We start from the raw sequence: 23,642 nt of genomic DNA, 5'->3' as shown, positions 1-23,642 counted from the left end.
TCTCTTGCTCTTCCCGTGGTCTCCGGCCACTTCCGGGAGCCTGGCAGGCCGGAACGGAGATGGTATGTAATCAGAATGCTATATTTTGTTGAAAATAAGAATGTTAGTAACGGGCTGGTTTCTGGCAAGTCAAACTGGGACTCTGAAATACATATTTTTCTCTGCTCTGCCCTAAACCTTCTAATTAGGGAAAGCTCACATTTGCAGAGGTGAATCGGATGTCGTGGCCCCCCCGCCCCCGGCCCGGGCACTGCTGCACTGATGCCATTCCACAGAGGGTCACTAAATCAGGGCTCAGAGCACTCAGGGTGCTGTGCGCTTGGCCAGCAGGCGTGTTGGAAGGTGGGCCGCCAAGCCCTGACCGGCATGGGCCTGGTCAGCGTGAGCCTGGTCATGGTGCTGAGGTGGAGAGGTGGCCCAGGTGGACCCCCAGCTGTGGGGAGATGGCTCAGTGCAGCACTTTCTCAGGAGTGTCCACTACGCAGTGTCCCGTGGCTCCACCCCAAGGCCACCAGCTCAGGGCTCTGTGAGGGGCTGGATTTGGAAAAGGCAGTTGGTCCTGGCGCTTGGCTGTGTGCTCTGCCCGCTGGAGTTTTGCTGGACGTGGCCGGTGTTCAGGAGCCAGCTCTGCAGCCTGGCCGGGCAGCCGTGAGGAGCATGGTGCAGGTCATGGGCCTGGTGTGCATTTGTATCTGGGATGTTCGGATGGAGAGTGTCCCTGGCCAGGGTCAGAAGGCGGCTCCTCACGGTGACCCACGAGGTGGGGCAGAGTGCCCTGATGTGTCCAGGCAAGCCCTGCACCCCGGGCCACATCAGTGTGAAAGGGGTGGTAGGCTGGGGGCGGGGAGTGGGCGGAGCGCACACCTGCTCTGGGTCCACCCACTGCTGTCCATCTCTCCCTTGTCCATTCAGGTTCACATCGTTTTGTGTTTTGCTCCTGACTCTGGGCCAGTGGTTTTCAAAATATGCTCCTGGGGTTAAAATAAAAAATACTCTTCCGTGGTCAGGAACATTTAGGAAATCCTGGGGCCGGGGAGCGGGGGGAAGACGTGAACCGGGCTTCCTCGCCGCAGGACTTCTCAGAGCCGCTAAGATCACTTCCAGGCTGTGTCCTCTGCCCAGGCATCCTCCACAGGCTGGGGGAGAGGGCAGGTGCCTAGGCTGACCGGATCTGCCACCGCTGTTCCTTACTGCCACCTAGCTTTGGCATGGCTTCTCGGAGCTGTCACTGGGCGGTGTGCAGTGACCCAGTGTCGTTTAGCTCCTGTTAAGAGGTCCAGCTCTGCATTCTTGGGGGGTGCTCTGTGGCTGCTCCATGGGTCCTCCCTCCTAGTGGAGTCTGCGAGTCCACAGTGGCCTGGGGTCCATCCTGCCCGTCCCCATTCCCCTCCTGGAACTGGACTGGAGCCGGCCTTCTTGGTGGTGCTGGGCACGGCCGTGTTGAGCTGGGCCGTGGGATCTGGATCCTTACCCGCTAACAGGAGTGGAGGAGCCCGGCTTCTGACGGTCTGTGAGGCCAGGCTGGCTCAGGTGGTGGTGAGCCCCCGGAGGCCTGCAGCAAGTCTGTGCCCTCCTCTGCCTGTTCCTCTGGGTCGACTGTCCTTGTGGGCTTCGGGCCCAGGGGCAGGTGCTGGGGGACTGACTTCTGGGACTTCAAAGGCTGGGGCTTTGTGACAATCTGATGGTCACCCCTGGAGGGTCATACAGTAACTCCTGGAAGGGCCCGGTCCCCTGTGGTAGCCTGGCCGCCCTGGTGGGCAGACCGTGGGCCTGTTTCTGGGCCTGGGCCTTTGCTGTCTCCCAGGACTTCCCAGCGTGGCCGAGCAGAGCCCCAGGCCACTTCTTTTGTGGGACTGAATCTAAGCTCTGCCCAGAGCCCAGGACTGAGGAGAGCTGCCCCCTGTTCTGAGCACAGGGCTGGCCTGTCCTCCCGCCACCCTGCCTTGGCCCTGCTGGGTGGTGGGGCACCCTGGGCCTTCCCGCCCGTATCCCTGCTTCCTCTAGACCCGAGCCCTGAGCTGTCTCCCGTGCGGGAAGGTGTCTGGAGCAGCAGGGTCCTTCTCTTTTCATCTTGTGCAAGTGATTTCTTACTTCCTGCTCCACCCCGGCCTGCCCCCTGCGCGTTTCCTGTCCCCCTGCTTCCCTGACCTTTCAAATGTGGTGCCTGCTCGGGCAACTTGCTGGGCCTCAGAGTTAATTGTGGCCTTCCTCTGGGGCTGTGTGTGCGCCTTGGGCGTGTGAGTTTGATGTGAATGTGAGCTGTGCAGGGGCGGGAGTGTTGGGACTGGAGACAGTGGACGGGGCACTGCGGGCAGCAGGAATGGGGGTGCGAGGGGGAGCTCGTGGAGGCAGGGAAGCGTGTGTGTGGGGAGCGGGGTGTTCTCGTGTGGCTGGGCTGGAGAGGGCCGGTGGGAACCCAGCCTGAGGGGGTGGCTTTGTTCTGCAGCCAGGGACCTGCGCAGCAGTCCTGGAGAATGCAGCTCCGTGGATGTGCCCGGCTCCCTGTGTTAGCTGGGTCAAGGATAGAGCTCGCAGTGTTCTGGAAGCTTCCTCCCGCCACCTCCCTGGCCCCACTTTTCCGCCCTCTGTAGCCAGACTCTTGAGGCCATAGGAAAAAAAGTATCCATCATCCCAGCAGCCTCAGTAGGAGAGGAGGCAGGCCGACCTCTGGAATAGGTCACAGTCGCACACCAGCCCCGGCTACCTCTGTCCTCGACTCGAGGCGATGACCTTGTTATTCATTTGAGTTCCAGTGTCAGCAGCTCACGCGCTCCTTGGACGGATCGATTGCTCTTGATCATGACAGACCTGGACAGGAAGGGCAGGTTGGGGCAGCTGGCCGTGGGCCCACCCTGCTGGCTCCGCATGGTCAAAGTGCACATGGCCATGCGGGGGAGGCAGGGTGAGCCTTGCAGGCCCGCAGAGGACAGAGGCTCCCAGGGCCCTGGAGGCCAGGCAGAGTTCAGCCAGGCCTCCATCAGCCCTGCGTACAGACCAGGGAGTGTTTCTAGAAGGGGCAGTGCCTGAGGGCGCTGACATGGCCAGGCAGGGTCTGTTGGAGACATGGTGTCCTCTGGCGGGGCAGGGGCTGAGGCCAAGCTGGGGGCCTGGGAAGAATTTGGGGTATGCTGGGCTTAGAGAGGCAGGTGGAGGTGATGGATGGAGAGGTGGGGTAGGCTGGAGGCGGTTCGGCCACGGTGCAGGTGGCGGGGGGAGAGCCGTTCCAGGGCTTGGGAGATGTCATCAGGATCCCCCCGACTTGAGCTGGCTCCCTTTCCATAAAAGGCCGGTGTCTGCTTCGCTAAAGGAAACCCAAGGTTTTATTATTGTAAGCGTCAAGTCCCTCGTTTATAATATTTAGACAACTGCAGAATCATGTCACAGCTGAGTGTATCTTGTTTAGGTAAGAGCCCAGGGGAAAGCGTGAAGCCATCCCTGTGTCTGGGGCTGTGGTCTTGGGGTCACACCAGGGTTTGAGGGAGAGGGGCCCAGACCCTGAGCACCTCCGGAAACTCGGGTGGGGAAGGCCCCCTGCTTCATAGGACAGTGTGCCGACAGTGAGCCTGGGTGTTTCATCTTTCTTCCACCTCAATCAGGTGGGTTCTGTGGGAAGCTGGGGTCTGATTTGCTGGGAAGGTTGCTAGTTGCACAACAGTGGATACTTTCAGCCACTTCAAGAAGCCCCAGCTTTATTCTTGGCAGACCATTTGCACCTGGATTTGGAGAGACCACACATGGTGTCACTTGTGCCTTTGAGGACTGCACAGATTCCTCTTTAGTCTCCATTGTTTCAAACATTCCCGCTTAGAGGGGAATGGAACTTTCTGGCTTGGAGGTGGAACACTGTCCCCACTGCATCTAGGTGTCTTTGCATTTTCATGTTTCATCCTGAAATTCATGGGGATTTTAAGGTTCCCTGTCATAGCCATGCTGGTTTCATTTTTTAAAACACTTTGTATTTAAAATATTATGTGATCAAGGACACAGAACTGTATCCGAGAACTAATACGTAAGAACTGTACGCAAACAAATACCGAAACTCCACAACAGGGGAGCAAGGAGGGCTGGGATCCAAGTTCTAGATGGAAAGGTGACACCTAGGAGATGTCAGCGTCCCCAACTCCATCTGCAGATCCTGGGCAGTGCTCCCCCCTTCCCTCCTAGGGCACACGTGTTGGTGTCTGGCTTTTGAAACAGAGGGGGGAGGAAGGAGGAGGTGCCAGGTGAGTGAGGGCCGGGGTTGGGATTGTGCTTGGGAAGCGAGGTGGGGTAGGGCGGCGGGGGGGGGGGGGGTGCGGTTATGTGTGCACATAAGTAAATGACCCAGCCAGAAGGTAACCCGTTGATAGTAACAGGCCAGGCCTGGCACTTTAAACATGGCACAAATTTAGAAATACAGAAAGGAAAAGTCAGGAAAGATCCCAGGCCGTGTTTGAAATGGCAGATGCTGCCATGAACGCGTGGGTTTACCACGTGCGCGTGCACAGCCATGGAGAAGTGGCTGCAGGTGAGCGTGTATGTGCATGCCCAGGCTTGATGTGCACGTGTGCCCAGAGCCTGCCACGGCCGGCCCTGCGCTCCCAGGCCAGCTCCGCTGGGTCCCCGCGAGCCTCCGGTCACGTTTTTACCCAGCACTTCCTGCACTTATCTGCCAATTGCAACCTCGGGTCTGGTGCTCAGGGGACCCGAGGACGCTTCAGCACTGGCTCAGGGGACATTCTAAACAGCGAGGTGGCTAGCAAAGCTCAAAGGTGTGAGAAATGTGGAACAGTTCCGTGGAGCCAGGACCCCCCCTCCCGGGGACGGTGTGGGAGCTGCCACTGGAGACTGAGGGCACCTGTGCCTCCCGCCCCTCGTGCAGTGGCCACTCCGCGCTTGGCTGTGTCCCTGCAGGTGAATGTGGGGCAGATGTCCAACTCTCCAGCCAGTAACTTGGGTCAGGAATCTGGTTTGTGTCCCTGCCACCTGGGTCTGCCAGGAGGCTGAGGAGCAGTGACCCATGTGGCCATCAGCACCTCCGCTGGACCCCACCAGGAGGGACCAGCCGTCTGAGGGCGGGGCTGGGACGGGTACAAGACGAACCTGCAGAATCTTTCTGTGCCAGAAAGTGAGGCTGTCCTCGAGGAATTGTGGGGACTGCCACCAGAACGCAGGGGCCACTTGCAGGGACTCTTGTCATTCCACCCTTGGAAGGTCTGGATCAAAGTAGATGACACTTTGGCTTCTGACCAGTTTAACAAAAGAGGAGTAGATGAGCACATGGCGTACGCGAAGGAGTAAAGGGTGGCCGTGGGAGCCTAATGGCCAGGCGCTTGACAGAGTCCCAGGTGAGGCTGTAACTGCGGCGTGGCTTGTCCTTTCAGTAGCTCGTGACATTCCATAATAATGTGACCCGGGGCCCCAGGCACGCTAAGCAGGTGCTCCCCACCGAGCTGCACTCCGAAGTGAAGGGGTCCACGCCGCTGGGCAGCCACACCACCACCTCCCCCCCCAGGCCTCGGGGTCCGCCAGCGCGAGCAGTGAGTGGCCCTGCAGCCTCTGCCCTCCTGGCTGAGACATTTTTTTTCATATGATAAAGCCTTTATCTAAAATCCCATAAAATGTTCCAGCGTTGATGTTTGTGGACCTTGGGAACTTCTGAACTTGGAGGGGTGCTGGGCCGGGCGAGCAGGAGGACTGGCCCTCCCAGGCGGGCGTGGGGGAGCCTCACTCTCCTCCTGGGCTGCTGGTGCCCGACACAGACCAAGGAACACAGCTGGAGTCCAGAGTGTACCCAGGTGGACCCAGCAGTCCGGCGCTGGTGGAGTTGTGGCCCCAGGACAGGGGCACAGGGAGGTGTGCTGAGGGTGCTGCCAAGGGCCCAGAGCGAGGGTCCCAAGCTGGAGGGATGCGAGGAGGAGGGCGTCGGGAGGCTGGGCATGCTGTGGTAAGGAGCTCATTAACTGGCTCCAGCAGTTACGTCTGGGTGTCGCCCGGCATGGTCAGCGTTTACCAGGTCATGGTCCTGCTCCAGTCCTGCTCCCGGGCTGCAGCCTCCCCTCTTCCAGGAAGCCTGCCTGGTCCACCCACAGCCAGCTCTTCTTCCTCGGAGCCCTAGGCACCTCCTGTCCCTGTCACTCCACTCACCTTTGCTCCTTGCTGAGCGTGGATCCCACCGACCTCTGATTTCTTCTATTTCATGGTCCCTCCCGTAGGGTTGGCACCATATAAAAGATCATTCCTGACAAACGCGTAGCTCCCTCCAGTGATCCACCCGGGGCCCGATGTGACGCGTGGTGGATATAAATAAGGCCTGTGCTGAGAATGCTGCTGATTTGGGCCTGCAGCAGAGCACGGATTACCTCGAATGGGGCCTTGTTTGGTGCGTCCATGTAAACTGTAAAACAAACCATCGGCTGGAAGCCCCACATCTGCTTCGGATTCTATATATGCATATCGGATACGCTTATAGCGGTGCAGCTGGGATTGCTGGACTTGGGTTTTCAGACTCCAGTGCTGCTGGGCAGGGCCTGTAAACTGACCTCGGCTTCCCCCGCGGTGGGAGGGGCCAGATGCTGCCTTCCCGGGACGCCGCTCTGTCTGTCGGGGTGCTAGGGGCTGCAGGTTGTGTGCATCCAGGGGAGGGCTGGCTGTCGCTCCCCTGGGTGGAGGGTGCTGAGGACACCCAGGGAAGTGTGGGGTGTCCCAGGTGCCCACCAAGGGGGACCGCACAGGTTAAACTGCGGGGACATGTGCTGGATGTAGCGCATCTGGAGGGGAGCAGGTCCGTTCGCGGTGCAGAGGCGCCTTTCTGAAGCCTGAGGGCATCAGGAAGAACTCACGCCGCCGTCGTTGACCATGTTAGCGCACAGATCAGTAGCACTTAGGACTGCAGCAGGGTCGTCACCACCGCTCTGTCTAGTTCTAGAACATTTCCACTGTCCCCCCAGGGAGGCCCCATGCCCATCAGGTGGTTCTTCCTCCCCCCTCCCCACCCCAGCCCCCTCCATTTCCTTTCCGCGTCGTGGTCTCTCTGTTCTGGACATCCCTGTGAGGGACTCGTCCGGCGAGGTCTGTGTCCTGGCTTCCCTCCGCGAGCATCCTCAGGGGATATCCACGCTGCTGCGCAGGTCAGAGCTCCTCGTGGCTGGGTGACATCCCACTGGGTGGCGAGGCCACGCCTGTCTGCTCGTTCCGGAGGGGGACATTGGGCTGCTGCAACCTCCTGGGCGCCGTGAGCGCCCCGCGAGCGCTGCCCCCGTGCCCTGGCTGGGGAGGCCGCCTGCGGTTCTTGGTGCCCCCCGGCACGGCCGGGTCACACGGTCGGTGCTGGTGGTGATTTTTCAGGGACCCGCCTGTCCTCCCGCAGTTGGGGTGCCTTTTGGCGATAGCCATCATCTTCTGTTTTATAAACAGCTAAACCTAGGCCTGGAGGAGGAGGAAGTCTCGCCCCAGAGCTCACAGCTGAGCCCTGGGCTGGCTTCGAACCCAGGTCCCAGAGTGTGGGCGGAAGGTGAGTGGTCCTGGGCTGGGGGGTGGACGTTTGGTTAATGGAGACCATTACTAAACCGCCTGGCGGCCATTATCCTTCCGTGTGTCGCTGCCCGGCCGAGCCTTTGTCTTGAGTCCTCTCGGTGAGGCCGGGGAGGCCCGCTGCCTCCGATGTGGGCTGCGCCAGTTAACCCGGTCTCACGGGGAAGCTGTCGAGGTGGCGGGGCCAGCTCTGCCAGGCTGCTGACCCTGGGGCTCCGCTTGGCGTGGTCACCCTGACCTGGTTCCAGGGCTCCCACTCCCAAGGGCTGACCTGACCTTTGCCCTTGTGGTAGAGGGTCCTGACATACCCACCCACAACTTCACACAGTGCGAATGGAGTCGGAGTGGAAATGTCAAAACCACTCCACCGGGCGCTGCCTGATAGGCTACTTTGTCAACCCTGTCCCCAGCCGGCACTCTGTCATGACCGCAGTCCTGCCCCTTGGTCCTGGTTCCTGAGTGTCCTTGGGGCTGCCCTCTGGGGCTGGAGACCGTTGCTGGTTCCGTGCTGCTGTGGACAGGCCCTCGGTGATGCTGCAGCAAGGACCTTCCGGCTCTTGACAGGAAGACTCCCTGGAGAAAGGTGCCTCCTGGGAGGGCCTTAGGCGTTTTGTGGTCCTTCACCTAACGTCACCGCAGCCTTGCACAGAAGTGTCCGTCTCCAGGGCAGCCACAGCCGGACACCTATGGTTTTCCTGGTGGTCTCATGCGGTCCAGCTCCCAGCCTGGCGCCCTTCCCAGGTGTCTGCTGCAGTCCTGAGAGTCATGTGCACCCCTCCTGGCCCTGCTGCCCTCCATCCTCTTCCTTCTAGAATTTTCCTGGATTCCTTCCTGTCACTGCCCTGAACTTGCACCAGAGGCAGCTGGTGGTGTGGCCTGGGGCAGGTGTCTCTCTGGAGGCTGCAGTCTGGTTGCTCGGGGGATTTGAACCCGTGACCCCGACTCATGGCAGGCTGTGAAGCCTTGGCCTGCTGGCAAGGAAGGAGCCCGTAGAGCCAGCGTCCACTGTGACCCCCCACCCCCTTTCGCTCTGCCCCAGGATCTTGGCACTGGTTCCTGTGTGGAACACAGCTCCACCCCCTTCCTCTTCACCCAGCTGTTGGCTACTGCGCAGAGCTCACCATCCAAGGTCACTAAGATGTTCCTGCTTCCAGCCCTGGAATACAGGACCACAGAGGTGGGCTCTTGCTGCAGGTCCCGGACGCTCAGCGGCAGGGACACCCTGTCTCGGCCCTGTGCTGCCTTTCCTGAGAAGTCTGCTTCTCCTGGGCCTTCTGTCTGTCTCCGTTGCGTCTGTCTGACTACTCCACCTCAGCAGTGCCAGGGCACCGGGGCCCTGGGTGGCAGCATGCCCACAGCAGCCAGTGGAGGAGGGGCAGCCCGGGCGCCGGGTGCGGACAGGGAGCCACCCACACAGAGGCCCTGGTTTGCCGTGAGCCCTGGGGCCTCCGCCAGGTCCCCGAGCAAAGCCACTTCCCCAGGTGACGGGAGCGTGTTGTGGGTTCCTCTTAAAACGGAGGGATCCCGTGGGTGGGGTTTCTCCTGGGGAGAGCCTGCCCCTGGCCAGGCCCGGCCTCTGTCCCGCCCTCCCGGGCCTGCTCCTGGCAGCCTCCCTGTGGCCGCTGAGGGTGGAGGAGGCGCAGGAGGGCAGCACCACCCACCCGCCTGGGAGGACGCAGCTGCCCAGGCCCGGCACGGGCGGTCTTTCCAGTTTGGGGAGGGAGAAGGGGGCAGAGCTGGGGTTTCCAGGCCTCCCTCCCCAGGGTGGCCTGGTCCCCAGTCTCCCCCGGGACCATGGCTTTGGGAGGAGTTTCCTGGGTTCCCGACGGCTCTCCGCCGGGTCTCGGGGTGTTGGCGCTCCCCCTCCTGCCTGGTCCAGAGCCCACGGGGAGCCCTTGAGCAGAGCGTCCTCCGTCCTCGGAGACGGACCACGCCCTGTGACGCTCGTTCCTGAGGAGCCCATCCCTTGCTTGGTGTCCCCCACCCACCAGGGACAGTCCCGTCCCTTGTTGCCAGGGCAGACACTCTGTGTCCTGTCCTTCTCCCCACTGGGGGCTGGGGGACTTCACAGGGGCCTGGCTGCCCTGTATGTGTGTCTGTCTGTCTGTCAGGGAGAGAACCTGCTTCTCAGGAGGCTTTGTGACTCCCAGAAGGTGAGCCACAGCTTGGGATTCCCGCATGCCCAGGCAGATCGCGGACCAGTGGGACAAGTCGGCCTCCTCCAGGACCGGCATTGTGACATTGTCGGGGATCGCACTCTGGGTGGCTGGAGGGTGGATGGGAACTGCTCTGGGCGGGCCGGTGCCTGGGTGTGCCTTGGGAGTCTTGGGTGGGTGTCCCACACACCCCTCTACCACAGGGCCCTGCCCTCCCCGATCCTGGGCGTGATTCCACCTCCACTGTCCCCAGGCTGGCGTCTTGCTGTGTCCCCCAGTCTCCAAGTGTGCTCAGGGCTTGGGGACAGGGACCGGGACCCTTCTGGACAGCCCACCCCCCTTTCCTTGTCATCGTCTTGAAGTTGGGGTGCCTCCAGGCTGGGGGCAGCTGCTACAGACGCCCCAGCCAGCGGGCAGCCCAGGACAGGGTGCCCTCTGCCCTGCTCACCCTGGAGGCTTGCTCCCTGGGCCCCTTGGCACCCTGAGTTTTCTCTGAGCCGCTGGTTTGGGGACAGGGCTCAGCAGGGAAAGGGAAAGTTCTTATTATAGGGTACGCACACAGAAAAGTGGAACGCGTGGGAGGGCTGGTGGGGTGTCCTGAGCCCCAGGCCCTTGCTGCCCCAGGGCTTTGGCCTGGCCTGGCTGGTTCCTCTCTCGGCTTCTCCCTGTGCCCCGTCCAGGGGAGGGGCCACTCCCCAGCAGGTGGTCCCTGCGGGGTGGGGGGGGTGGTCAGGGTGGACTGCAGCTGCCCGCCTTGGGTCTGCTGGGGAGGGGGACCATGTTCTCTGCCTGGCCATCTCTGTGAAGTTGGAACGCAGGTGATATGTCACATCTCACTGTTGGATTTCCTGTCTGTCTTCTTTGTGGTAAAATATGCAAACCTTTACCATGGTTAAGGGCTCAGGGCCATGGCTGTCACTGCCCTGCACCTGGGAAGCCTCCCTGCTGGCCCAGGGTCCCGGGGGAGTGCAGTCTGTCGTGAGCTTCCTTTTCAAAGGGCCCTCCTGGAGCGAGAGGGGAAGGGGGCCGGCCGGGTCCCCATCTGTCCGTCACGAGGAGAGGGAGCGTTTTCTAGCGGGGCCTTGGATGGCTTTTCAGGGGGCGAGGAACAGGCCCAGGTCATGGGTCCAGGCAGGTGGAGCCAGGATTGGGCTGTGCAGTCCCCCGTCTGGGGCCGTGCAGGTGGGCGGCGGCCCTCACCCTTGCCTCTGTCCCACAGCCTCGCCGCTCCTGCTCTTTGCCAACCGCCGGGACGTGCGGCTGGTGGACGCCGGCGGAGTCAAGCTGGAGTCCACCATCGTGGTCAGCGGCCTGGAGGACGCAGCCGCCGTGGACTTCCAGTTCTCCAAGGGGGCTGTGTACTGGACGGACGTGAGCGAGGAGGCCATCAAGCAGACGTACCTCAACCACTCGGGCGCGGCCACGCAGAACGTGGTCATCTCCGGCCTGGTCTCGCCCGATGGCCTGGCCTGCGACTGGGTCGGTAAGAAGCTGTACTGGACGGACTCGGAGACCAACCGCATCGAGGTGGCCAACCTCAACGGGACGTCCCGGAAGGTGCTCTTCTGGCAGGACCTTGACCAGCCTCGGGCCATCGCCCTGGACCCCGCTCACGGGTAAACCTGCTGCTGCCCTCCTGGCTCTGGGGAGGGGCTGGTCTCCCGCTGGGATTGGCTCAGCTTTCAGAACTCACAGTGCGGCAACCTGTGCTGTCGCTGTGGGTTTGGATGCTGAGTAGCCCCGTGGCTGGGCCGGGCTGGGCGGCCGGGGACGCTGGGATCCCAGCAGGTGGGGATGCACTTGTGCCGTCTCGGGGCCGCCTGGGCAGAAACCAGTGGAAGGTTCTAGTCACACCAGGAAGCAGAGCCTGCGGGCCCCGTGCGGCGTGCTGGTCTGTGTGAGCTCCCCGTGGCCCTGGAAGGTTGGGCAGCTGTGGTCCAGGCGGTGGCCAGGCTAAGACGCCCGCGGGGCTGCAGGCCCGGGTGTCGGGTAGCTCTTTGGGAACAGTTTCTTCCATCCCCCCAGCCCTCCCTCGCCTCTCCTCCCTGGGAAGTGGCACTGGGGTGTGCATGGCCAGGGCAGTGTTGGTTCAGCCACAGGACGGCCGGACGTCCCGAGCAGAGGCTGAGCTTTCCCGCCTGTGTCTTTCACCTCGGGTGTGGAGCTGGCGGTCACCAGACCTGTGAGAGGCTCAGCCTGGGTCCTGCCAGCTCAGGTGGCTGCTTGGAGCCCCCGTGGGGCTCCCTGTGAGACCTCCCAGAGGTGGCTGTGATCTGTCCAGGCACAGGCGCCATTGGGGGCTGTCCCCAGCTCAGGGGTGCTGTCTGAGCTCTGCAGACCCCTGGCTCCAGTCCTGGCGCCTTAGCTTGCTGTGACCGCCCTGCCCCGGGGTGACTCTGGTGTGCTGTCCACACCTGCTCAGAAGCCGGGCAGCGGGAGACTGGTCTGGACCAGCATGTGCCACTGCCCCTGCCAGGGGCCTCTGGACGGAGGGCTGGGAGGTGCGGGTCCCTGCCCGGCTCTGTCTGGGGGTTAAGGAGCAGCTGGCGCGGGGTGTGGGCAGCCGGGTGACCTGCTGGTGCTGCCGGAGGTGCCCTGGTCTGGCGTCTGAGTGCCTCTGACGCTGGCAGGTGTGTGAGGAGTCGGTGGCAGGTGGGAGGGCGGGAGCCCCTGAGCATGAGTGTGCATGAGTGTAGGTGGGCACCTGTGTGCATGAGAACACGCGTGTGAGCGCACGTGAGCGAGTGGCTGTGGGAGCAGGTCTTGCAGGTGAGCATGTGTGGGTGTGTGCGAGTGTGACGTGAGTGCTGTGGTGTGGGTGTGTGCGGGTGTGTGTTCACGCTCCAGGGCTGGGGGGGTTTCAGAGCAGCCTGGAGCCCTGCACCTGGGGCTCCCCAAGGCAGCCGGCCACCCCGTTCCAGGGGTCTCTGTGCTGCTCGGGGAAGGGTCCTGCACCTGTTCCTGAGCTGCAGTGGGGCCCAGGACCCTTGGTGCTCGGCCACCTTCCTGAGGTGTGGCTGACGTGGTGGCCTCCTGGTGAGGGGCAGAGGGTGGCAGCCAGCTGGAGGGCCCCAGCCCAGGGCGGCGCAGCGTCTGCTCAGCCTGGACTCCATCTCTCCCTGGCCTCCCGAGCTGGGTGTCAGCGCTGTCCCCTGCTGGGGCCCGGCTCTGGGAGCACTTAGGCACAGGTGCCGTGGTGCAGCCGACTCTGCTCTCTGGCCCTCGTGGCCCTGGGGACGATGGTAAATGGGTGGCACGTCTGAGGGACACGTGTCACCAGGAGAGCAGAGAGGGCTCGAGGACGGGGCAGTGGTGAGGGGTGAAGCCGGGAGCTGGAAGGCCTCTGGCCGCCTGCGAGCCAGGCTCTCAGCAGCTGAGGTGGGAGTCAGGTGACCGTCCGAGGAGGAGCACTGGGCAGAGGGAGCTGGGCCTGTAGAGGGGCCCAGCCCGAGTGGGCGCTCCCCGGCTGGCAGAGCAGGCTCAGGCGCTGGGGGGCGAGGGGCAAGGAGCCGGGCAGGGGTCATGGAGTGTCCAGAGCTGGGTCTGCGGGCCCCTCCTGTGGGAGGTGAGGTTGGTGTGATTCTGCTCCATGCCTGGGTGTCTCCAGCTGTACAGAGGGTGACCATGAATGTGTCACGTGGAAAACGTAGAGGACGGCCGCGGAACTCAGAAGGTTTCGCTCTGTTACAGTCAACGCAGCTCGTGGTCTCTGCGGCCGTGCAGCTGCTTCTTCGTACTTCTCTGAGGCTCTTGGCCGTGGTGGTTGGGAGATGTGTGCTACTGCCCCGGGAGGTGCTTGGTGGGAAGGAGCTTGGTACTAGGTTAAAGGTGCTTGGTGCTAGGTGCTCAGTTGGGGTGCTGGGTGCTTGGTTGGGAGTTCACATCTCATGTCTGGGCTGGCTTTGCCTGAGCCATCTCTGAGGTCCAGACGGTCCCTGTGACTGACTTTCCTTATTAAAGTTTTGAATGGACCATTTGTGTCCTGGCCTTTGAGTCTGAAGCCCTCCCAGGATCCTACCTGCAGCTGTCCCGTTCCGTCCCTGCCCCGGGCAAGGTTGACCTGGGTCCTGCTGCCCTCAGCCTCTCGTCGGCCTTCCCCAGTCATGCCACGTGTCTGGGCAACCAGAGTGGCAGCCGGCGGGGGGTGCTGTCTCCTACTCATCAGAGTGAGGTGCGGACGCGGGACTGTGGCCCCCAGTTCATGTGGGAACCTGATGGATTTTCAGGAGCCTCCTCTGTACCCTCGGTCACCAGGACAGAGGATGCCAGCCCACAGAAGGCTGGGGAGTCCCGCAGTGGGCAGCACCCTGAGGTGGGGTTGGTGCAGGGGAGGCCTTGTGCCCCATGCACAGGGAGCAGCATGGCTTCCTCCCAGTGCTGTCAGAGCTCCTGCTGTCCCCTCATGCCCTCCTGTGCCACTGTCCCCTGTGGGTCCTTCCTCAGATGAGGGGACACCTGCTCTAGAATGGACAGGGGAGAAATGCACCTCGGCTCGCACACAGCTGAGGGCCCCCGGCCAGGAGGCCCTGAGACGCAGCTCGGGGCGTCTGGGCTGCAGCGGCTGCAGGGGTCCAGCTAATGCCTGGTGAAACCCACCCCTCTTTAAAGCATGGGGCCCCCGCTGTGCCTCCTGGGAGGTGGAGGGCCCTCTCTGGGGTCTGGCGGCCTGTGCCGGCATCGGAGACTGCGGGGGCGTGTCTTGCCAAGTGGGTCTGGTGACCGTCCGGCTCGCGGATTCCCATTTCAGGAGAGCAGCCCCCTCGGTGGTGAAACTCGGGAAGGAACGTGAGTCCCTCCACGGTCCCTGAGCCTTGGCAGCTTCCGGCTGGTCTGTGTGGCCAGAGAGCTGCCCCTGGGGCAACCCGTGGGCCACGCCAGGTCGGGGCTCCCACTGACTTCTCAGTGGAGGGGGACCCGGGGCTCTTTCCGGACTGCTGGGGGTGGACTCGGGGAGGGGAGGGTGTCTGTCCCCGACCCTCCAGCTGGGCACCAGTACCTTCAGGCCTCAGGCTGTGGGGAAGCGCTCACCCGCACGCGGGCCCTGCTGGGGACCGGGTGAGTCATCTGTGGCCTGGCTCAGGCTGTGGCCAGATGGCCATGCTGTGCTCCTGGAGCTGCCCCTCTGAGCCCGCAGGACGGGTGCCGTCGCCCCGCGGAGCTCGGCGTGGAGTGGGTGCCCGCCCGGCCTTCCCTGTGCGGCCCAGTGCTCAGTCGCTGCATCTGTGGGAGGGCTACCCTCGCCTCCTGGCCTCTGTGCAACGAGGGTGCATTTTCCATGAAGCCCCGACACCCTTGTTCCCACGGGTCCTGTCACAGCCCCTCGGGAGGCCTTGGTCCTGGATCAGAACCGACCGCTCTGAGAGGCTGGGGGCATTCGGTAGGGGTGGCGGTGGCTTCAGAGACGCACAGTGGCAGTGGGGACAGCTGCTATGCATCTAACCACCTTCCTTCTCCTGCTGATGGAGACCCCCAAGGGACCTGGCTGGGCTGGCTTCCCGTTGTCCAGGCCACCACGTTGGCCCCTCACAGTTTGCTGAAACTAACAAAGTTTTACTTCTGCAGAGACGAGGCCAAGGTGGGGGACGGCTTGTCAGGGACTGGGGCAGGTGGGCGGGAGGAGAAGAGAGGTCACGGCCCCCATGGGGCCTTGGAGCCGTGTCACCGTGCTCTGCTCGCAGGGGCCAGGAGAGGGAGGCCGGCTCCTTGAAGGGTGACCTGGGGCTGTGCCCTTCTCTAGCTGCTTGTCCTCAGCCTCTTGGGACAAGAGCCCCGTGTCCTCCGGGCTGGTGCGACTCCCTCTGGGTCCCCTGAGGGGCCACACCCGGCACCTGGGCTCAGCCTGTGGTGGCAGTCTCTGGGTGTCAGCAGAGTGGCCCTGTGCTCCCTGGCGCTGGTGTCACTGTGTGTCTCTGGGTGTGTGTTCCTGCCTCTTGCTGGAGCCTGGAGAGGTGACCAGCAGCGCCCACCCCAGACGCCCAGGATGCGCTGCTGTCCAGTATGCACACGCGGGCTTTGCTCTTCTTAATAGACTATTTTCAGAACAGTTTCGGGTGCATAGAAATTAAGCAGAATGTGGGGTGCTTCGCACGCCCCCCAGCCACCTCCCTGTGGGCTTCCTCCCCCAGCCACCTCCCCGTGGGCTTCCGCCCCCAGCCACCTCCCCGTGGGCTTCCTCCCCCAGCCACCTCCCCGTGGGCTTCCTCCCCCAGCCACCTCCCCGTGGGCTTCCGCCCCCAGCCACCTCCCCGTGGGCTTCCTCCCCCAGCCACCTCCCCGTGGGCTTCCGCCCCCAGCCACCTCCCCGTGGGCTTCCGCCCCCAGCCACCTCCCCGTGGGCTCGCCGCAGAGCAGCATGTTACCACCTGGGAACCCAAGTGGTGTCCATCCTTGCCTGAGGTCCGAGGCTGACTTTGGGGGTGAGGTCCGCGGTGCTGGTCTGTGGGTTTGGACAGCGTGTAGTGTCCTGCCTGCCGGAGAGCGTCGCTGCCCCAAACCACTGGCACGCCACCTGTCTGTGCCCCCGCCCCACCACCCCCACGGTGTGATCGTGTGTATCTCACCTTCCCCAGGGTCACGCAGGTGTGACCTTGTGCCGCGAGGCCTTCTCCGCTCGGCTCCGGGGCCGCCTCCTGTGTGAGCGCTGACCGGCCCGCCCTGCGCGCTCTGAACCACCTTTCAGAGGTGTATTCTCGGAGCTCCAGGAGCAGGACCCCGGGTTTGCCCGAAACAGAACACGGAGCTCTCCGTAGCTCAGCACCCGCCCGCTGAGCAGGCTGGAGATGCACGGTCAGGGCCACACGTGGGGGTCACGGGTGATGTCGTCGCCTTGGTCTGTGTGGGTCCCCAGGCCTCTGGGACCGGGTGAGTCACCCTGAGTCACGATATGCTTCTCACTGTTCTTGGGGACCATTTTGAGCTCTTAAGCTGTTGTGTCTTAAGCAGCATGTGACTGTCCGAATCCCTGGCTGAGCACTGCCCTCTGAACCCTGTCCTTGGTCACCCCTGATGGGAGAGCTGTCCGGGTGCCCGTCAGAGGTGAGACCCGTACACGGCTCTGTGAGCTCTCCTCTCGTCCCCCTCCCCACTAGGTACATGTACTGGACAGACTGGGGGGAGACGCCCCGGATCGAGCGCGCAGGAATGGATGGCAGCACCCGGAAGATCATTGTGGACTCAGATATTTACTGGCCCAACGGGCTGACCATCGACCTGGAGGAGCAGAAGCTGTACTGGGCGGATGCCAAGCTCAGCTTCATCCATCGCGCCAACCTGGACGGTTCCTTCCGGTGAGTGACCGCCAGCCAGGGGCACTCCCCACCCCACCCAGCACCCGGCTGCCCCCAGGGTGTTCAAAGGTGAGCTTCTCAGCTCAGGGACGAGGCTCTCATCCGAAGCTCTGGGGACCTGAGGAATTCAGAACATGTTTTGCTGCCAAATGAGTGACAGAAGCGGGCTGGGGATGTGGCTCAAGCGGTAGCGCGCTCGCCTGGCATGCGTGCAGCCGGGTTCGATCCTCAGCACCATATACCAACAAAGATGTTGTGTCTGCCCAGAAATAAAAAATAAATATTAAAAATTCTCTCTCTCTCTCCTCTCTCACTCTCTCTTTAAAAAAAAAAATGAGTGACAGAAGCTTTCAATTTTCAGAATGTTTTGAATTTCAGAATTGCAGTAAGTAAGACTTGTGGCCTGATAGGGCTGTGAAGGGCTCACCTGGCCACGTGCATACCACCCTGCCCTGCCATAGGCATCCCAAGGGCGGCAGCAGGCCTGAATCTTAGTATCTCTGCAAACCTCAGTCTTGCCAGAGGGCTTTGCACATAGTAGATGCTCAGTAAAATGGGTCAAATGAGTAAGTGAATAGGGAGGATTTTTCCTGCATTGGGTAATTGCTTTTAGGGCTTTCTGGGTTACTCAGCTTTAGCAGCCCGCTGCACAGACTTGTGGACATCACCCCACGCCAGCCTCCCGTGCTAAGTGTCTGTTGCTGTGTAACCACAGGCCCTGAAATTCGCAGCCTAAACCAGCACGTGGGTGTCTTTGCAGGGAGGGGTTGGCGGTCAGGAGCAGCGTTGCCAGGCAGTTCTGGCTCAGGTCAGAGGTCAGCCAGGGCTTCTTCATGTAAAGGCGTAGCTGACCTGCAAGGCCCCGTTTCAGGCTCACTTTGGGGATGGAGGCCTCCGTGCCTCCTGGGTCTCCTGCAGCCTGCATCTTGGCCGTTTTGACACATTGTCCCCTCACCCCCGAGAGCACAGGTCAGCTACACAGGGGGACCGTGGTTCTTGGGAGCCAGAGGTCCTGCTCTTAGAAACGCTGCCGGCTGGGGGTGCCCGGGTCAAGGGTCACTGCATGTGGCCTCTTTGCTGGGCCTTCTAAGCACGTGGAGAAGAAAACCTTCTTCTCGTGCTGAGGCCAAGTTCAGTTTCCCCTGGGACCGTCGTCCGCGGGCTCTCGGGGATGAGCCGGTGCCTCTGCTGCCTCTGCACTGGGCTGCGAGGCCTCGTCGGCCTCCCCTGGCCTCGCTGGCCTCACCTCTCAGCGGGGCTTCTCCTGGCTGCTGCCTTCACCCTCTGCCTCCCCTCTGCAGGCAGAAGGTGGTGGAGGGCAGCCTGACACACCCCTTTGCCCTGACGCTCTCTGGGGACACTCTGTACTGGACGGACTGGCAGACGCGCTCCATCCACGCCTGTAACAAGAGGACCGGGGAGAAGAGGAAGGAGATCCTCAGTGCCCTCTACTCCCCCATGGACATCCAGGTGCTCAGCCAGGAGCGGCAGCCTTCCTGTGAGTGCCTGGTGGGCCCGGTGGGGTGGCCAGGTGGAGTCCGCCCTCCCCCGGGGAGACGCTGTGTGGCCCTCCTGCAGCAGGTCAGAGCCTCTTCCCCTGCAGAAGCCACGTGGGGGGCGGGGGCAGCGTCTTCCCAGGGCAGTTGCTGGGCCGGAGGGGGTGTGCGTGGAGCTGGGCAATCTGGGCCGGTGGACAGGGGCCCTCTGGAGAGCTCACGTGGGGCTACTTCCAGGATCCGAGGTGGCCGTGGGATTTCCAGAGGCCCAAAGTGGGATTTGTGTGCAGAGTCTGCTCTAAGTTGGTGGCGCTCAGCCTGATGCTGAGACGGGTGACCTGAGGGGCCAGCAGGGACCCAGAACGGGGATTTCTGGCCAAGCCATCGTAGAAGGCTTGGACTCGGACTCCAGAGCAGGGGTGCATACGGGCTGGGGGGAGGGCGGGGCTCCCTGGAGTTGGTTCCCTGAGAACAGCCCTCACTCCCCGGCCAGCGTGGGCAGGTGGCGTCCCCGCAGCCAGGCTGTTCCGTTAGCTGCGTTTCAGGGCGGAGTCCACCCTCCCCTGGGCAGCAGGGCTCCTAGGAGCATTGGCTGAGTTTCGTTTGCTCCTGGTTGCAGAAGGGCGTGGGGACAGGCTGAGCTTGGCCCCCGAGAGGCTCCCCCAGCCTGAGCACGGTTACCACCACGGAGCCCGCAGGGTCCTGGCACGTGAAGGGGACAGAGCTCTCCTCTTGGGGGTCCCCCCTGTTGCCACTCGGGCAGGTCCTGGGCTTCTGCTCTGGGCGTGAGGAGGACGGCTCTCTTGGGGGCCTGGAGAGGGGAAGGTTTTCTTGCTGGAGGAGCCCAGGGTGGGCAGAGTGTCCACTCCAGGGGCGGAAGCGGGGCTGGGAAAGTCGTGGCCAGTTTTGGAGAAACCACAGGGCAGCTGATGAGGCCGAAGGCCGACTTGGCGGGTGGTCAGTGGTGAGGTGGAATGGACTGGTCCCCAGGTGGAAGGGTCCTAATGTCACTGGAGGGTGGCACCAGGGCAGAGGGACACACCCTCTCTGGGGGGGTGGACGAGGAGGCCGGATACTGTCTTGCTTGGAATCAAAGGGCAGGGCAGGGGTGGGGTCTGGGTGGCCGTGAGGGCCACTGACCCTGTTCTGGAACTTTCTCTGTTTTCCCCAGTCCACACGCAGTGCGAGGAGGACAACGGCGGCTGCTCCCACCTGTGCCTTCTGTCCCCGAGGGAGCCTTTCTACACTTGTGCCTGTCCCACGGGCGTGCAGCTGCAGGAGGATGGCCGGACGTGCAAGGCAGGTGAGGCCGCGCGGCCTGGCTGGGCTGGGCTGGCCTGGCAGGAGGTGCTATGGCCAGCCAGGTGCCCCAAAGGAGACACGGGTCAGCGTGGCCTGCTGAGGTAGCAGAGCCTCAGGTGCTGCCGAGTCTGTGTCCAGGCGGGCGTCCCCTGGATACAGACTGCTGGGACCTGCTGGCCACCGCGGGGCTCTGTCTCCTGCTCTCTGCTCCTTCGTGTGCCTCCGTGGGGACAGGGACTTGCGGTTCCTCTTTGCCCCTGCGTCTGATTTCACGGCGTCTCTGCTGCTGCTGTCCGTTGTGGAGATCCAGGCCCAGCGTCCTCCCTGGGGACTGTCCTCCGGCTGCCTGGACACGGGTCCCTCCATCCCGTGTGCACGGGTGACTTTGCTTCAGAGGCCTTGCCCCCCGCCCCGTGCTCGCCGTCCTGGGCCCTGGCCGCCGTGGGGCTCCTGTTGCGATTGTCCTGCCGCGAGCCAGTGTCCCCTCTGTGGCGCCTGCTGAGTTTCCGGGTGTCAGGCTCAGGGTGGGCTTTTGGGGAGTCGTCCCGTCACACGGCTGCTGCAGGCTCGGCTCAGCTGGTCTGGCTTGTGGGGCCGAGGCCGGGGCCTGTCCGCCGAGGGGGTCAGTAGCAGAAGTCAGGAAAGTGGCCATCCATAGGATCAGCCCCATTTTGTGGAGGTGACAGGGCCCAGCTGGTGGGGGTTGGGGAAGGGACCTGCTTCTGCACCTTGTTCCACCTGAAGGAAGGCAGCAGGGGCTTCTCACGGCGGCTGGCTCCCAGCACACGGCCCGGGCCGGGGTCTCCCTGGGCTGGAGTCTGTGGGGGAGGGACTGCGCCCCTTGGGCCAGCTGCTGCCCAGGCCCCTGGGGGTCCCTACTCAGGCACTTCCTAGCCCCTCTGCTCTCAAGGGCTGTGGTCTGCCTCCGTGTGCAGTGGTGGGTGGGGGCCGTGGTCTGGTGGGGGTGGGGTCTCCCCTCTGTCCCTGGCAGGACTTTGGCTTCGGGGAGGACTCTCGGGGGTCTCGGTGGGCGGCTTCTCTTTCCTAGAACGGCGCGTCTTAGGTGGAGGTGACTCTGCTGCTCCACCTCAGGGCCGTCAGCTGTTCTGCTGCCCCAGGGCACAGTTGGCCTGTGGTCCCCAGTTAAGGCCTTGCTTTCCTGAGTTGGGGGAAAGAGGGGCACCACCTTTGTAGAGACATGGGGACCCACCCTCTGGTTCTCTTCCAGGGGGACTCGAGCTGCTCAGAGCTGGGGGCTGCCCGAGAAGCCCCCTGACTGCTGTGTGCATCCCTCCACCCGCCTGCCCACCTGCCATCCACCCGCCTGCCCACCTGCCGTCCACCCGCCATCTACCCACCTGCCCACCCATCCATTCACTTGTTCATCCTTTTGCTCATTTAGAGCACTTATTGAGCACTTGCTGTGTGCTGCACGATTCTAGGCACTTGGTACCCTGGAGAGAACAGTGCAAACAGAATTTCTGGCCTCTGGAGCTTATGCTGGTGGACCGGGGTGGGAGGTGGGGAGTGAGGGACTTCCTGGGTCAGTGAGGGATCTGGCTTCTTGGGGGAGCATCTGGGGAGACCGGCTCCTTGTCTGTCCTGAGGCCCTCTGGGACAGGGAAGCCGAGCGGGTAGCTGGTCCACGTGAGGAGGTCCCGGCAGGTTAACCCTGAGCGTCTCGGCCGCCCCGGGGGTCTGGACCGAGCAGGTTCAGGGTAGACTGCAGGCACTTGAGGTGGCTGCGGGAGCAGCTTGACTGGGCAGGGTTACCCCCGTGTTTAAAGATGAGAAGACTTAGGGCTGGTCACCACCCGGGGCCCCACAGTAAGTGGCAGGTAGCTCTAGGAGCCTGGTGCTCCCCAGGGCTGCCCCCTGTCCTCATCAGGGGCCCCACAGAGGACCCAGCCCGTGAGTGATGCGAAGCACTGGGCAGGTGGCCGGCACAATCTGTGGCACCGTGTCCACCACCCATAACCCGCATCAAGTTGTCCCCACGACTTGGATCGTGTGGCCGACAGCAGGCCTGCGAGAGTCGGGGTGGGTCTGCTGAGGCCTGGATTTGCCTGCACCGTCCAGGGGTCCTCGGGTGGGCAGTCGTGGGGGGCCATGTGCAGCTGCTTTTTCTCCCGGCCCCACGAGGCAGAGGGTCTGGGCTGTGGAGGTCTCGCTGTTCTCTGGTTCCCATTGGTCCCCTAGCTGGAGCCCCTGTGTCCTGGGGACGGGCCGCCTGTAGCGGAGGTCTCCGAGGGCACCAAGTTCTTCTGTGGATGTTAACTGCTTTCCATGTCCAGCCCAGGGCAGCCCCTGGGTGACCACGGGAGCCAGGTGAAGAGAGAGGAGGCCCTGGGTCACAGCTGAGGCGGGAGGGCTTCCTGGAGGAGCCAGCACTGCAGGCTGCCGGGGCCCTGGGCTCAGCGCGGTGCTGACACCGACACCTGTGGGTGCGGCCATGGGTGAGCAGCGAGCCTCGCTCTTCCTGCTGGCGCTCCTCCAGGCCTGGCGACTTCCCAGCTCCTGGCCTCCTGCAGCAGGGACAGCAGCGTCCAGATCCCCCGGATGCAGCTGTGCAGGGCCCTTCCCTGCTCTCAGGAGAACCGACTCCCCCAGCTGGCAGGGCACTTGACAGTCTCCCCTGGAGGACAGGGTTTGTGTCACCCTCGGAGGCCCTGTGTCAGGCTGGGGCGTCCTAGTGGGGACTTGGGTTTGCTGAGCTGGAGTCTCCGCTTTGGCTGCAGATCCCTGTCTGGGGCGTAAGGTCGAGCGGAGGGAGAGGCTCCGAGATGCCCACAGGGCCCGCACCAGGCCTCGTTTTGCAGCAGAGTGGACTGTAGGGCTCACTGCTTCCTGTCGGTGGCCCCGAGCAGGGCCACACCACGGGTTTCTCACCTGTTGGCTGGTTGGTGGCTTCTGTCTCCCTGCCCGGGCTCACCTGAGGTTTCCCGGATGGCTGGTGTGGGAAAGAGTCGACAGAACTGAGAAGAGCCCTAGAATCCGGGGTTGCCCACCCAAGGACCTTCTGCCGGCTCCTGCTGCTCCTGTGTTGTTGTGGCTCCTCAGCTAGAGGGGTGTGGGGACGGGTCGGAATGTGGACCATGGGCTGTGGCTGCTGGCCACCTAGCTCCGTGACCGTGAAGCCCCTGGAGTTCGTAGCTGGTTACACACGAGAAGCTGAAGAGGACACTGGATTCTGTTTTCTGTTGCTGCTGACGGCCTGGCTTTGAGGTCTCGCGGGCAGAGGCCTCGTGTGGGGCGCCGGGCCAGCAGGGAAGTCAGGCAGGTCAGAGCCCGCCGGAAGGGAGTGGTGCCCGTGGCGGGCCCCCAGTGCCCTGGAGCCTTCCGAGGTGTCCGGTTGGAGGGTGGAGTTCGGGAGCAGGCAGAGGACGCCAGAGGTGCCGTGGGGATCTCCTCTGGGCTGTGGAATCCAGGAGGTCTGGGTTCCAGGACACGAAGAACCAAGGTCACAAGGCCAGGGCTGGGGGAAACGGAATTGAGGAAGGGAGGAAGGGGCTGTGCCCGTGGGACTTCCACGTAATCCAGAGGGAGCGCTGGAAACTAGGGACGTGTACCCAGAGGACTGGGGCCCGTGGCATGGCTTGCTCCATCCTGGGAGCTGGCCGCAGATGCTGGCGGGGAGAGACTGCGGGTCGGACACGCCCAGGACAAAGGGCGCCTGATGTTGGGTTGCGTGAAAATGTCGTCCTTTTGATTCTGTGAAAGGCCTTGGCCTTTGTGTGCTTCATCTGTGTAAAGGGACGGCAGCGCTCCATGGAGTGTCTGGAGGAGGCCTGGCTGCTCAGCAAACACGACCTTCCCTTGGATTTGAACTTGAACCGGGAGCCAGGAAGGCGTCCAGTTGATGCCAAGAAAGCAATTCTTCCCTGAGTGTT

The 23,642-nt window shown here is 63.0% G+C and overlaps 1 protein-coding gene across 4 annotated transcripts in view; it reads left to right on the top strand.

Annotated features, from left to right (window-relative positions):
- The window catches only part of Lrp5 (LDL receptor related protein 5), a 97,836-nt gene that overhangs the window by 18,941 nt on the left and 55,253 nt on the right, over nt 1-23,642 (top strand). For 2 of the 4 annotated variants that reach the window (XM_078045442.1, XM_078045444.1), the window contains exons 1-5: nt 8,846-8,993; nt 10,888-11,284; nt 16,757-16,954; nt 18,256-18,452; nt 19,622-19,753. The exons of 1 other annotated variant lie outside the window; for it this stretch is intronic. In XM_078045442.1, coding sequence (XP_077901568.1) covers nt 8,861-8,993; nt 10,888-11,284; nt 16,757-16,954; nt 18,256-18,452; nt 19,622-19,753 — 1,057 coding nt within the window. In that variant the 5' untranslated portion in view covers nt 8,846-8,860. Of the gene's footprint in view, nt 1-8,845; nt 8,994-10,887; nt 11,285-16,756; nt 16,955-18,255; nt 18,453-19,621; nt 19,754-23,642 lie in introns of those variants that run through there. One more of the 4 variants, XM_078045443.1, reaches the window with a different exon arrangement.

Source organism: Ictidomys tridecemlineatus, chromosome 4 (genome assembly GCF_052094955.1).
Source record: "Ictidomys tridecemlineatus isolate mIctTri1 chromosome 4, mIctTri1.hap1, whole genome shotgun sequence".
In the NCBI taxonomy this organism is placed as follows: domain Eukaryota; kingdom Metazoa; phylum Chordata; class Mammalia; order Rodentia; family Sciuridae; genus Ictidomys; species Ictidomys tridecemlineatus.
Note: the sequence above shows the minus strand (reverse complement) of the source record. Positions and strands in the feature narration are given on the sequence as shown.